We start from the raw sequence: 15,610 nt of genomic DNA, 5'->3' as shown, positions 1-15,610 counted from the left end.
TACGCATGTCTCTGGAAAATAAAACCTTGTGACAAGAGATATTTACTGACAGCTCAGTGACACATTGTTTTTTTTCTGACGAAACCAACTGAGAGGAGTAAGATTCAAACCTCTTAGCAGCATCTCATTAATTAATAACTCCTCTCAAGGGGAAAAGAAGTGGTTTTGTAACACTGACTCGTGCTGTTGTGGGCAGTGTGGGTGAAAAGTCGAAGACCTCAGCGATAAATGTATCATCTTCAATTGTCAGCTATAATTAAGAAAGACATTTATGATGGGACAGCGTAGGCCATTTCCAGCATATTATTTGGTGGTCAACATTAGCTTTACTTTATACTGTATCCCAGCATGATGCGTCACATGGTTTATTTCTTTATGTACATTGGTTCATCCGAAGTGGTAAAAGTAAAACATTTAACCAAAATTATTTATCAAACATCTTAAAATAAGCGAAAGTTGTTTCTGATTGAATTCTGCATGTAAATGCATATTGTTGAAGAAGGGTATCATTTGCATTTGCAATCCTCCTTCTACCTTACTCACAGTGAAACGATGTGTTTACAGTTCCATTGTGGCTAATGACTCATATCATTTGTCATCTCCCCCCTGAGTTATTAGATTACTATGTTGCCTAATTACTCTGTCTGAATTAGTATTTCAGACCCATCCTCTGAAAGTTGACAAAGCAAAGCTGCGGGAAAGTATCTGTCACCATCAAGGGTCCAGAGAATTGATGGTTTGACCCCACGTGTCTGAACATCACACTTGACACTCGTACTCCTGCAGGCAATGTCAAATGAGACAGCTGGGGCTGACTCTGGATGACACACATCACTGACTGCTGCTAAAGATGTACCATTTGTCAGAAATAAACTCATATTTCCTTTCAGCAATAGCTCTCTGTTCCACTACATTTCATAATTGCTGCTAGGCAGTTCTGAATGTGGTTTGGGGAGATCCCCTGTTATACACACAACTACTGGCATGCCCTTTGTCCTAGATGTAAGAATCATTCTTTCTGCTAATGTGATCCGAAAAGCACTTTTAGAGTTGGGTCGAGATTTACTATTCGTTGACAGTTTTGACAAGAAACTTGGCGACGCTGCCAGACTAAATTCTGAAAGGACTTAAGTGGCTTGCCCACCAGAGAGACAGCCATCGCCAAACATCATGAAAACTACAGTACAGTTTAACATGGCCTGACTCGCAGCCACAATCTTTTACTCTTTTCACAACATACCAGAAAGTATACAGCACATTTTATGCAGTGGAATCTGACTATATTGTCTTATGGTATGTTACTGCAAAACAATAGAGTATAGGAATCAAAGAAGATCTCCAACTATAGAAATGTGTGGGATTGCATGCAAACAGGAGGCTTGAGGAGCTTATTGATGAATAAGTGGGTGGATTGTGATCCAGGCATATCTAAAGCTACAGAAATTGCATCTATAATGTTTGGCTCCAGGGTGACTGTTCCTTTGAAACCAAATGATTACATCGAAGGAGATTTTTTCTACAGCAATAGCTGCCAATCAAAATGGTGAGCATCATTTAAATTTAAATTCACATATAAGAATTGTACATCATAATGGCAGCTGTCAAAACGTATAGTTACGAGGTCTAAGTATTCTTCCCTCTCTTAACCCCCATCTTCTTGCTACAAGTCATACAGACTTTGAATTAATGAGCTGTAACCTTTGTGCCAGCGGCATCTCAGTAATGTAGCATGAACCGACCAAGTTCACATCATCTCACTGTAACTGGGAAAAAGAGCCCAGAGAAATCATAAATGAAGACTGATGTGGATTTTATTTAAATATGCAATTTCTTTGCAAAAATTGGCTCAAGAAACTTAATTATGTTTATAAAAATTTAGCAGGAAAGCTACATTTTAAAAGCCTTGAGACGTGTAATAAATAGTGTGCAAATGATTTAAATGTCTTATCACTTGCTGAAATAGAAACAACAAAAATGAGAAATTTACAAGACCTAAAATACATTCTCAGTGGCCAGCACGACTGCCTGAGAATGCTCTGACTTTTATATTCTCAGAGTGTTTGTAGGTGAGCTTCCAAGGCCACAGGGAGGAAAGAAGAGGCAGAGCTGAGCGCAAGAGCTTTCCAGTCCATCACATACTGCAAAATAATACATATCCTCATCTCCATTTCCTTAATTCACAGAAGACTATAATAACCAGCCCTAAATTCCTGCCCAGCCTCAGGTTAGTATATTATAGTTAAGGTTATACCTGCCTCATGGCACAAAATGACCTTAAAATGTATTAATGGCTTCAAACCCCACTTTTCAAAACATCCAAATATGATATTATTAGAAATTTCCATTTAGATGAACAAGGATTTCTCTTTAGATCTCTGCTTTTATCCGTTGATATTTTTCTTTAATCACCGTGATTACTCTCTGGCTTATTTCTTTTCATTACCTACCACTGTAGAACTGCCAGAAACTTGTCGATTGCTGACACAATTGCTTGGCTCCAGATAAGTCTCAATCATTTATTTATTAATAAATATATATTTTTTAATTCCATCAACTTCTTGCCCTGGAATGACATTGTGTTTTGCCTGACTGCACCAGCATTGATTGTTCCTATGGTGATCAAGCATCCATTTATCTTTATTTACAGATAAATTGCAATGATAGGAGTGATGCATGGTTAATAAAGGTATGTACTTTTTTTTTTAAAGCAGAAAATACCTAAATGATGTGGTATAGAGGAAAAAATATAACATAGCCAATAGCTAGCAGTGACAAAAAAAGACAAGCACCAAACAATAATTATCTAGTGCTTGGTTTGTATTTCAAATCAAGTCTATCAAGGATTCCTTAAGGCTTTATTATTATGATTATTGCAGTGAATATAAAGAAAAGAAAAGTTCCAGTGATATTGGTTTTAAGTTATGTTTCTTTGATATGCTCTCCTAAAATGTGGGGCACATTGAACATGATGCATATCATTTACTTTTAAATGTAAATGTCGTGCTTGACATCATCTCAGTATCTTTGCTTTACCTAAACTTGCAAGATCTGCAGGATTTAGCCAAAGGAACACATTTAAGATGAAAAAGTATCACATCACAAGATGACAGTAAGAATCTTTATTTTAATTTCAGTTTTTTTATGAATACTAAAGTGGTTATTAACCATTTGTTTTTACTCAAAACATTGAATAGGTGTGTGACTTTAAATAAAACCTTGTCTAATTAAAATGTTGGACCATACATAAGCACAGGGGCTAATGTTTCAAACTTGTCAAATGTAACAAGGATTCCTTGAGGTTTCCCCCTGACATCCTACTCATTCATTCAAAGGGTTTCATTTTTGTTGCAAGCAGTTTGATGTTTGAAATTGAATGTATTCTTGATGAGGGAAGCTGGGAATTGGCTGGCTGTCAGATCAGCATTATTATCTGCCTTTTAGGTTTGAAGCAAATTAGACTTGGGTCCCTGAGGTGCCTGGACCCCTACATTCTTGTAGTGTTGAAAGTGTTGAATTCTCCGAGCATGTCACTTCCTTGATGGAAATTCATTTTAATCAGAAGAAGACTCACATCCCCTCTGGACCTGTTCGAAGCTTTTTAACTTGTTTTGTGTCAATAAAAAAAACCACATGAAATGTTTGACCAGATTTTAGCTGGTGCAAAATGTCCAAAAGTGAAGTACAAATACTTTTATGTTGCATGATTACGATTGAAAAATGAAACTAAAGATAAAATGAATACAGCAAACATTTCTTGGTACATAAATTGGAAACAATAAACAATTGAATGATTCCCAATATGTGTTGGTCATTGAAACAGATTTGTTTTGTGGTTACTGTATCTTGAGAAGTCTAGCCAAAACAGTTGGGTGCAGTGCCTGGACTAAAGCAACATACACAAAATGATCATGCTGATGCATTTGTGAAACACCCCATCAACTTTTTGTGGTGACCTTTTTTAAAGCACAGAAAGGCAGACAAGGATATTTTCTTCCTGATGTTTTTTTGTGAAAGGAAATGTAGATGCTATCGTCTGAGACAATGCACTGCAGGATATCCCTTGGTGAGAGGGCTTTGAAAATGTAAATAGCTAAGGTGCTGAATTGTAATACTGAAGAGGATGCTTTAATTGTGTTAATAGAATGAGCGTTGAATAGTGTTTGTGTATCAGTCTTTTGCCCTTTTGATCGATTGGTCAGAAAGACGCGAAATATTCAAATACCCAGCTAAAATACATTTGGGTAACTAATGCTAAATGCAGTATTGCCTGCTGACCCTGATTGTTGGTTTGCTTTTGTGGGAAATGCATGAATATTGAGTGAAGTGATTTTTGTTTTGGGATCAACTTGGTAGCAAAAATGAACCCCCTAAGCATACACAAACACACATCCTCCTGCATTAACATTCACACTGTTTCCCACATACTACATCTGCTCTTTCATAAACATGCCTGTGCACACACCACAGAAAATTAATTGCATGCTATCGGTAAGCTGGCTTGGACATTTCAGTAAGAGCACAGTTAGATCTCGCTGCAGCTCCTCTGTTCCCATCCATCTTGTCTTATCAGTGTTTATAAGCCATCAAGTGTATTGTGTCCTTCCGATTCCCACAGGTATTTTGACTTGCAAGATGTTTTAAAAACATCTTCCGGGCGCACAGAATGGTCCAACTCATTATGGTTTCTGGCAGATACAGAGCTAGTGAAGGATTAAACCAGAGAAGAGCCAAGGAGTGTCAGGATTTGGTTTGTTTGTCCCAGCTGTGTTGTTTACAACTCCCTGTGCTATAGTCTACCTGGCACAACAGACAGCAGAGAGCCTTCGGACTCCAGGAGCTTTGTCGAGCCTATCTTCCCTCACTATTATTTGCAGGCTCAGTGTGTCCGCCATTAGAGAGTGATTGACCACTAGTCTTAGATTGAAATTGATTGCATAAGGGCTATAACAATGAAAGACTGTTGGTATTCTGGCAGTGGCAGTGGAGGAGTGTCAAAGGATGGGATGCTGCTGTCACAAGAACAACTGGCTTCTATATTAAGTTATTGTCCAGTAGTCACATTCCTAAGATTGGAGTAGGCCTTTGATCCGAGAGATACTCTGTTTCTAATTGGGTTATATTGATCCATCCTGCTCTTGTGACGGCACTGTCTGGATGAATGTCAGTCTGCTCTGCTGAATAAATTTTTTTAAGTAACAAGCCAAACGTTACCTTACGTTCACCTGGGTTGTCTGAGTTTAGCCAGGTGTTAGACGTCTGGAAAAGAATGAAACGTGCTAAAAAAAAAAAGTGGTAGAAAAGATATCATTATCAGTTTGCTTTTGAAGTTTTGGATCACTGTTAGAAATCATTTCAGAGTCTAGTAAAAGTAATTAATTACTATGTTACCCTAGGAGAAACATACCTTTGCAGTGTATTTTCATCAATCACCAAAGGCCAAATAACTAAATTAAATGAATAAATGACGGAGTAAATTATTTGACAAATGTATTTTCTTGAAAACAAATGTCCCTAAATGTGTGCATGTATTCAAACTAAAGCCAAAAAATAACGACTGACCTTCAAAAGGAAGACTGTGCCTCATCTAATTCTCGCAGATGTATTTTAAACAGAAAGGTCTCGTGGTTTATTTGATATTTGTTTTCATAAATTCTGACAGAGAGTTGTTATATTTATGATAACATTTAATACATTGCAGAAGATCGTTAATGCTGTATGAATGGTGTTGCCTTTTTAAACAATGTCAAAGTCAAAACTTTTAAGTCTAATTTTAGTGTATTTGTTACATATAACAGACACTTACACTAACACAGTACAATAAGGCAATTGTGAACAGATGATGAAGTGTGAATGAGGAAAAAAGGATAAACCTAATCTCAGCCTGAAGCTTATTGATTTGATTTTGTGTTTATTGTTCTGACATTTGTGTATTACTATGGATTTACACAACCATTATTTTTAGAAATGTTGCATGGCATTTATTTTAGTTGCTCTCAGCTATTGACTTTAAGTAATTAGTCATCTCAGTGCACTCCTTTGAAAATTAATCTGACATTTATAAAAAGCACTGCAGCAATATACAAATGCATGACATGTTTCGGATCATTTCTAAAATGATCCATAGCATTGACGTTGACACAGGCTTCATCTAAGAGTATCTGCCACTGATTCATTATGCTGCATCAGATGCCCTGGAAGGAGGGAAGGGGCAAAGCTTGAAGGATTGCACAGCATATTAAATCTGTCTTACTGAACATCAGTAGAATGAAGAAATCCCATGAAGATCCAAATGCAGATTTAAAAAAACAAGTCGCTGGTTGAAAATGAATGGCTTTTAACTGGCATGCAATCCAGGGAAATGGAAGGTAGCATAAATTGCAGGTAGTGATATGATCAAAAATAGTATCTCTTAAAGCTGGTAAATGTGATGTCACTCCCTATAAATGGATGGTTTCACTGATGGACTTGTGTTGCTTTGTTGCCTGCATTGGTTAAGGTTCCTCTGCATTCAATGTGTTGCATGTGAACTAATTAGAGAGTAATTACAGAGAATAAACACCTTTAATCATCATTAAATGTAATCATTAACTTGTGTCTAAGTTATCTATCTTTAAGTATTTGCAAAGTCTACAGCAACATAAGGAACATTATAAATGATGGCCAGCTAAGTGATTATACTTGAAAAAAAACCCACAATCTTTACGCTCCCCTGACATAAAAGAGCCAAGACGAGACTGGGTCAGCCATGGCCATCAGACTAAAGATAAGTCATTGAAATGGTCAGGTCTAATGACAGCACACTTATCTTTATGTGCTAATCTGCCCAGCTTTATTGCTTTATCCGAGCTGTTTGCTAGTGTTTGCAGAATCTGTCAAGTGGAATTCCTCTGCGCACATTCAGATTAGACTGCAATCCAATGTTGGTAGAATGCAAATGAATTCAGCATGTTAGGGGAAAAGGATATGAGCTTTACTTTGTTCAAGATAGGAAAAGATTGGATTGGATAATGATTAAAAACTGTGAATTTAAGTTAATTGGATTATTATTTTTGAGGTTAACAAACTACAGTACGTTTTGGTTTGGGTGGTAATATCTGAATAGTGTTATGTTGCAGTGAATTGTTGCAGACACGAAGGATTTATCATGTAGAAAATGTTTTGCTGTGTGCTGTATTTGCATACTGTAACTGTTGATCATTCTTCATTATATAATGGATTCATTTCTCAAACTCAACCCAAGACATGCCCCAAAGACATGTTTGTTTCTAATGCAATGAACAATTGCTGAAGTGATGAAGAATGAGTAACAAAAACACATGCAGAGTCTTCTCTTGCCCTGGGCTTGTTGAAAATGTGTGGGACCTCTCTGGCCATACTTTATAGAAGATGGAAAGTAGTGCTAACGCAGAGACGTGTAATTCTATCACACATTTAAAAACATTGGTTTTCACCTGTAAGCTGTCTGTAATGTGATGTGCCACATTCATTTACTCTAATGAAATACAATCACCTCAATGAACAAGTATAATTCTTGTATCATATCCAGATGTACACGTCTTTATGTATACTTAAGAAGTGATCATTACACAAAGGTACTTTAAAGGAACAAGTACAACTTCTTATAAAGCAGTTTCATTCCAGCAGGGAGGATAAAAATCCACATTTCACAAATACCATCACGCTTAACATTACTTACTTTGCCCTTTATGTGCTGGGCTCTGCTTGTTATGTGTATTTTCTAAGATACATGATTTTATGACATCACTTTCTTTAATAATAATGACATAATTAACAAGCCCAAAAATAGAGAATAATCAGTTGTTATGGGGGGTTCTTGGTAATGACTTTCATCCAAGTACAGTCATCAGTCATGGCGAAACAATCAGAGATGATCATGGGTCTTGTGACTTCCTAATTCATCCGATAATTAAGGTTCTTATTTCTTTCCAGGGTGTAATTGAGGTCTGTAAAATCTCATAATTTCTTTGTTCTAATCTGGATCGTTTGGAAATAAGATCGTAAACATTAATTCCAAACTGTATTTGAGAATGCATGATGATGTCAGATTATTACTCTCCCTTGAGTCTGCACAGTAAAAATATGTAATCAGGATGCAATAAGTAAAACGCTGAGTGAAAATGTGGTTTAAACTGAATTAATTAGAATCACTTGACTTGATTTCAGGGGATGGCAATTAGCTTTGCACCCGTTGTGATTAGTTATTTTGAGCATACAATCTGCAGTTGAGAAGTTAGTACAACCTAGGTGTTTTATGATTCATGATTTCCTAACAGAAATACTTTTTGATAAATTGATATTGTAATATGCAGTAGAATGTAAAATAACAATTGTGGTCATTTTTAAGCATTTTTGAAACATTGGTAAGATTGAAAAACACAAAGGTGTGTCTACAAACACAAATGTTCAAATTGAAATTGCAAACAAAGTATGGTGGACTGTTTGAAGGCTTTGGACTCCACAATGTTGTTTTAAGCCTCATGCTCCTTGTCAGACAGCCCTTGGTAAACTGGCCTGTCATCTGATAGTAATTCAAAAGGAGCTTTAACAAAGGTTTGGAAAAGCCTTCACATCGAGTAAAATCACAGGAGTCCACTCTAGGCGCAGGCTTGGGACTTGCAGTGCACAGAGTCAAGGGTTTGGTGACTAGGTAACCCCTTAGGCTCAGGAATAGCCTAATTACTTTGATTACTAATTTACTATCGGTGAAGCCGCTGATTGTTCATTCCTCTCTCAATGGGTCATTCTTTGCAATACAGCATGTAATTTCACTGGGATTGGAAAAAGAGCCCCTGTCCTCTGAGCATCTGTTCGGTGCAGCAGTATATTTTCCATACACCTACAACTACCTGTGCAAAAGCCTTTGTTCAAATGTCAGAGGTATTTGAAGGGGGACTCTGATGCTGATATGGACTAGTTCTCCCATTTACAATGCAGGAAAATACAAACTTAAAAAAAAAACACTAAACATGAATGTTCAGAGTGAGGTGTGAGTTGGATTGCCAGGTTGAGAAGTTCACTGCATAAAATAGCTGAAAGTGGATTATTTATTAGTGATGGCTGGAAACTCTTAGATGGATGATTTTTTCAAACATAAAAGCTATTTATTGCGTTTCAGAAAAGGTGTTAATGAGTGATATGAATTAATGGAATGAAGAAGAAAGCAAGTTATAATAGGACACAAAAAAGCAAGATTATTTGTCTGTACATGACACACAAAGGGCATTAGAACATTTCCAGTCAGGTAGATTACTACTACTACTAGTATTATTTACCGACTCATATTGAATTATTTCTGTAATTCAACAGCTTCTGATCTGTTGTAGTCATTAATTAAAAGGCCGCCAGAAATCAGGGAATTTGGTTTTATTTTTTTATCAAAATGCTCAATATGCAGCAAATATCCAGTGAGATGAAATACCCTGCACACTCAGACTAGGATTACAAAAAAAGTAGGCGCTTAAATGATTTAGCCAGCTAATGTTATTCCAGCAAATATTAAACAATCAGCAAAACCTAGTAAAACCTGGTGAACATCTGGCCGTCATTAGCCAAACATCATCAGCATTTAACAGTTATTGCTCTCAGCTAGAGTGGCGCATGCTGGATCACGAAGAGATGTTATGACCCCATAACCTTTAGCTGATGACCAAAACATAAACGGCTGCAAATTAGAGCCAAACAAGGACTGTCACAGGTGGTTTGTCTCTCTCTGAGATATGGTGACTGGTTATAGAAATGGCAAATGGTCTCAAAGCTGCACAATTGCCTTTTTATAGAAGTCATAACGTTGAGCTGTTTCATAAACCTGGTAAGAATGTGACACTCTCCAAGGTGCTGATTAAGCATCTTTGCTTTTCCTGACCAGTTTAACTGTTGGATCACATGAGTTATTTCTCTTGCTTGCCTGAAAATGTATTCTTTAGCTAATATGGTTTGACTGTTTGAATCCATATGCACTGTAAAGCAATTTACAAAGATGTAGTTTAATTACCTTGATGGATGAAGTGTTGACTGTTCTGCAAGGAAATGTTTGTGGTTTTGCCAAGATAATAAAAAAAGTTTTAGTGAATCATCATTCTCCTGCATTTTAACATTGTTATTTTTACACCTCTCTTATAGAAAAGAGCTGGGTATGGCCAGCTGGAAGGAGACCCCAAGATAAACTCAGAACACACAGGAGGGTCTACATCTCTGGCAATGTTGGCAATGCAATGTTACTGAAAATAAAGTATGCACATATTGTATTACAAATTGTGTGCATAGGCAGCACTTAATGCAGCCCATATGAACTGTATGCAGCACTATAAAGTCTAGTGAGGCAACTTGACAGCTTAGCGAGCTTAACTGAGAGTTTACCATTAGATTAACTTTTCCATTGTATCAAAAATTTCCATTTGGATGAAACGTCCCTTGAGTGTCAAAGTTGGATACGTTAATTAACTGTGACATGTCCAGTTAAAAAAGATTCAAAAAGTAGAGCACAGAAATCTTGGGGAACTGAAGGATGGCTCAGAATAGACTTACCACTCCTACTACATAAGTCTACTTTTGTACCTTATATTCTGTGAAGCAAAGCATTCAACCATTTTAACATTTGCAAAAACGTCATAAAATCATAGTTTACAATTTTAACATTGGAGATACACCAACTGATTCTGTGGTCAATAGACATTACATTATGCAACATGAATATGCTTTAAAAGTAATAACTGACTTTTCAAAAAGAATTTAGGTCATAAAATCATTGGATTTGGTTATTTGATACAAAATCGTCCAGTGCGTGGTTACTCTCTGTGACAAGTATCTTTAAAGCCCCTATGAAAATGTGATAATCCTATGTCATGAAGAACAAAGTGATTTAATGAAATATTACATTACATTTAGCTGATGCTTCTACCCAAAGCGACTTACAATAAGTGCAGTAAACCATAATGAGACAAAATCAGAACAACAAGCACAATGCAGATACAGTTGCTTCAAATAAAACAATCCATTGTAGGTGCTGATGCATGGGTTTCAATGGGGAATGTCTTTAAGTACTTCATATATATATATATATATATATATATAAACATACATACATACAATATATAGTTTTAATTTAAGGTACACACAAAGCAGACGTTCAGTTTGCGTTGGCAGATATGTTATGTACAGTACAAACTTGATTTAGAACATTTTATAGCAATTATTATTTCATGCCCCAGATGAGGGAAAAAATAAGCACCATGCTTATACAGACCAACCTTATTCTATACTAATCCATCAATAATCAATCATGATGGCACCTGATTGCAGCCATGTTAATCCACTGATGATCTACCCTGTATCAAGCTGTTGCAAAATCAATAAAGCCATGAAAGCTTTGCCTTCTGGTCTTCCACACATCATTTAAATCCTCTGGTTAATACAGTTTGATACCATGCAACTAGTGTATGCTTTGATGTCAGATGAATGAGAAGAGGGGGGAAAAAAAACTGTCAGCATTTTAATTTTCTCAATTCAGGAAAATCCCCATCACTGGAACATAACATAATACAATTAAATTATGTTATAGTGTTTCAATTCATATTTAGACACAGCGATTAGAAGGTGCACAAGATAAAACCAATAAACATTCACAGTATTGATGAATAGTTGCCTTATTGCATAATATTCCCAAATATTTCCTCATGGTTTTACAGATTTCCAATTTGAAACTGTCTGTGTATACTGTACCTGATAACAACATTCAGTCTCTGAAAACAGACTTATATTACATTTCACAATTTACCAACCTTCCTACCTGAGTACTGTTATGTATTTATTGATTTATTCCCAAAACCTCCCTGCTGGTCTACAGCTCCGGAAAAAAATTAAGAGACCACTCCAAATGTTTCTTAAATCTTTATCTCTACATGTATGGCAGCCATTCCAGTGTTTGTTGAATTTCAACACAGAGAAATAATGTTGGTAGAATACAATAAAGGAAAAAATGTATAATAATTTAACTCAAAGACATGTGTATAAATAATAAAACAAGAGAAAATGATAATGCTAAAGTGGTCTCTTGTTTTTTTTCCGCGGCTGTAGGTGCCTACCTGCAACCCCTACCAAAACGGATGAGACTGGACTCCACTCCATATTTTGTGTCCCTCTCTGCATCGCCGGTGTATCTGATGCGAACACAGCGCTCCTCTCCACACAGCAGTTCCACTTCAGCACAGCAATCAGCTGCTTCGTCTGCTCAGCGAAGTTGAGTCAACACGCCGGGAATCTCACTGCCTGGATTCTTGTGGCGTCTCCACACTCGGAGTCATCTTTTTTCTGCCGGGATTTTTTTGTCATTCTCTGATAGAAACCCGTTTTTGCTTGAAATGTGTTGGTAGACACTAATAGTTGAGTTGCAACCATTAACCGCCCAGTCATTAAGTACCTGCGGATCTACTGCAGGGGAGTTTTCACCAGCAAGGATACAGCAGAGAACCTAAAACAATAAGGATCTTCAAAGAAGTGAACAATGCTCAGACTAGGGACCATCATTTGCACTTTTTCTGTGCTGGCTATTGCAGCAAGAGCAGCTTTTATGGCACGGAACTGCAGCGAGGTGAGGGAGGCTTGTATCGGGAAAGGCTTCAGCTTCGCACATGTTCCTCTTCAGGAGATCCCAGGTAAGTGCCACCAGTCAATAAGGCTAACGATCTGCTTAAGAGGACATTATAAATTGCTTTGTGAATAAACGGAACGGTTTGAATACAAATATACTTAGTATTTTGATTCTCAATTTTAGCTTTGTATGGTAAAGTTTAAAATCCGTAATTGCAACTTTTAATATACTAAGTAGCTTTATTCCTACAGCATAACTCTAGGTCTTTGGTTGGATGTGGCAAGGGTACACTGTATGCATCAGACTAATCTGTCAAACAGCAACTCAACCACTTGTCACTCACTAAGTTGCTGCAAATCAAACGGACCAAAGTTATACCAAAATATTCTTCATCTACCTGACTGGATGGTCACCCACAGCTGCTGCAGCCTCCTGCAACAATCATCCTGCATCAGTAAACTAACAGGCCTACTGTAATCAGGAGAACTCATTTAAAACGCATGAACCCAGTTAAGAGCTGGTTTACTGATTGTATATCCATCCTGCCACAACAATATCCCATCAGCCGCATCAATACTGAATGTGTGAAGAGTGAGTGCCCCAGGCAGCTGTGGGAAAGATATGTGTCCAGTAGAGGTCTGCAACTGTACTAACCAAGCAGAGATAATGAATGATCAACTGTGCAGATTAACTCCTGTCTGGCGAAAATTAAGTGATAAGGTGAAGTGGAACTGCTGGCCCTTGCAATCCTTAATCATGAGACAACTACATCATTACAGCCACTACTACCCTTTGGAGCAGTTATTTTTAAATGACTTATATAATAAATGTCCTATTAGTGTATTAAATGGACAGAGTTAAAACTGAAAAAACGATACCATTTTAATAATGTCTAGTTAGAGCACCTACTGGCTTGGGAACTGTAGTAACCCTTTTAAAAGAGACACATTCTCATCATGTGCGTACATTTTATTTTAAAATCCAATCCAAAATAGTATTGTGTGATTTCACATGATCAGTGAAAATCATATTCTTCTTATCATGTTAATGTGTGCAGCTGTAGAAAAGTAATTACATCAGCTGAGTTGTCTCTCAGGTTGACATTGTTGTGTTTCAGGGCCAATCACACTCTATATAGTAGGAAATCTGGCACATGTAAAAGGCTGCATATTTGATAACAGGCACACCTGTTCAGAGATGGGTTGAATAACCCACTGATTAAATCCTTTGGATCCGAGTCTCTGACATCACAACTAATCTCCTAAATGAGTGAAAAATTCAATCTCTCTCATCTCCGAACATTGTCACCCTGAATAAACGTCTTTTGATGTGGTCTTTGAATGAGTCATAACCTTACGTGTCTGCAGGAGAGACAACGCATTATCAACACCTCAGCAAATTCACACAGTGATGGGCATGCCCTTCAGCCTTGCGACTTATTGCCTCTCATTCATGCAAACAATATTTGAGGTGAGACATATCTTAGCTAAGATAAAGGTGGTGATACCTTTTGGTACCACTGGAGATTCATATAATGTTGAATTGGTCTTGAATTTGATCTCACTTTTGAAACTTCTAATGAGAATAGTCTTGTGTATAGTAGTCTATACTTTAGATAAATCAGGCATTTCATACGTATGTTATTTTTCCAATTAAAGTGTACTTTGTGGATAAAAAACAATGATATATGGTTAAACAGTGTGTGTAGGACACACAAAGTACATTTCATTGTGGTATATTCTTCACATTTTGCAGGTTTTACTGACTATAATATAAACACTCAAAACACAAGCCTTCGAAGTCTTATAATTTTCAGCAAATTCCCTATATAGGCAGTCGAGTAGGTGGCACTGAAGGGGTTCAGAGTCCATGTGGCAGATGGGAATCATCCTGACTGACGACATTACCTGCAAGTTAATATTCCAGTAGGCTACTTGTAGATTAGTTGGCCCTCGTGGGACTCGGTGTAGAGCGCCTCTTAAGGCTTCCTGTATAGCTTATTGTTTCTGTCAGCCTTACAGCTGCCATCACACTCTATTAACTTACTGATGATTTGGCAAAAACGTCAACCTTCATGTTACTGGTCCACCTCTACAAATGATGGTGATGGTTTGACTGCTGCCACATCCTTCATGTTAAATGGCTGCTCTTTGGAGTTTGATTTTTTTGTTATCTGAGATGCCAACATCAAATTCTAGTGACAATAGAATGTGTGTCTAGTGCTCCTGTTTCTTTTGATAAGACGGCATTACATTAGAGACCATATGAGACATCAAATTAGACAGAGCTATCCCTTTTGATGTTACCTACAGTTTTATTCCAGATATTTTGACTTATTCATAAAAGTAAACCCCATTACTGTTTAATTCTAATCACAATTAATATGTTAATGAAGGATTTGTGTTATAACAAGCTATTTGCTTCTTGCAGATTTTACTTTTATATTCATTCATTGTTCACATTATGATTACACCATATGTTTTTGGTAATATGAAGCACTTATTACAACCACTACACATATAATGGAGAAAAACAGCAGGGTATTATTGCAGGGTTTCTGTACTCCTTTACACTGCTCAGCCACTGAAACAATATGTTTTTCCTGGAGCTAAAAATGAAAGTCTTACAATTTCACACTTTTGGTCAAACAGAAGGAGCAGGTCAGGTGGAATGAAAGCAGTGGTCAGTGTTATTGACAGAGATGTTTTTAAGATCCAAAGCTTAAAGGTTCAGTTGGAACAGTAATTTCAGTAGACTTAAGCGATGCTTCTGCCTGCTGACCAGGCCAGGCTGGAGGCTGTCAACAGCTTCGTGCTGAAGTAATTTTAAACCACAGGAGCATGAACTTGTGGATCGCTCTTAAAGTCTTTAAGTGTTCACATATCTAAAAGTGCCCAGAGCATCTCCCCCTCCACTGCGGAAATATTTGTTTAATTCAACTGTTAACAAGTGTGTCCAATTTTAGCCTTTTAAATCCGCTTCTTTGCTCTGGTTAAAAATCAA

The 15,610-nt window shown here is 37.0% G+C and overlaps 1 protein-coding gene across 2 annotated transcripts in view; it reads left to right on the top strand.

Moving 5' to 3' along the window:
* Nucleotides 1-12,211: 12,211 nt before the first annotated feature.
* gpc6b (glypican 6b) overlaps nt 12,212-15,610 on the top strand; it is a 69,563-nt gene continuing 66,164 nt past the window's right edge. For both annotated transcript variants that reach the window (XM_063887486.1, XM_063887485.1), the window contains exon 1: nt 12,212-12,671. In XM_063887486.1, coding sequence (XP_063743556.1) covers nt 12,521-12,671 — 151 coding nt within the window. In that variant the 5' untranslated portion in view covers nt 12,212-12,520. The remainder of the gene's footprint in view (nt 12,672-15,610) is intronic.

This window comes from Eleginops maclovinus, chromosome 7 (genome assembly GCF_036324505.1).
Source record: "Eleginops maclovinus isolate JMC-PN-2008 ecotype Puerto Natales chromosome 7, JC_Emac_rtc_rv5, whole genome shotgun sequence".
NCBI lineage: Eukaryota > Metazoa > Chordata > Actinopteri > Perciformes > Eleginopidae > Eleginops > Eleginops maclovinus.
This window is presented reverse-complemented; position numbering and strand designations above follow the sequence as displayed.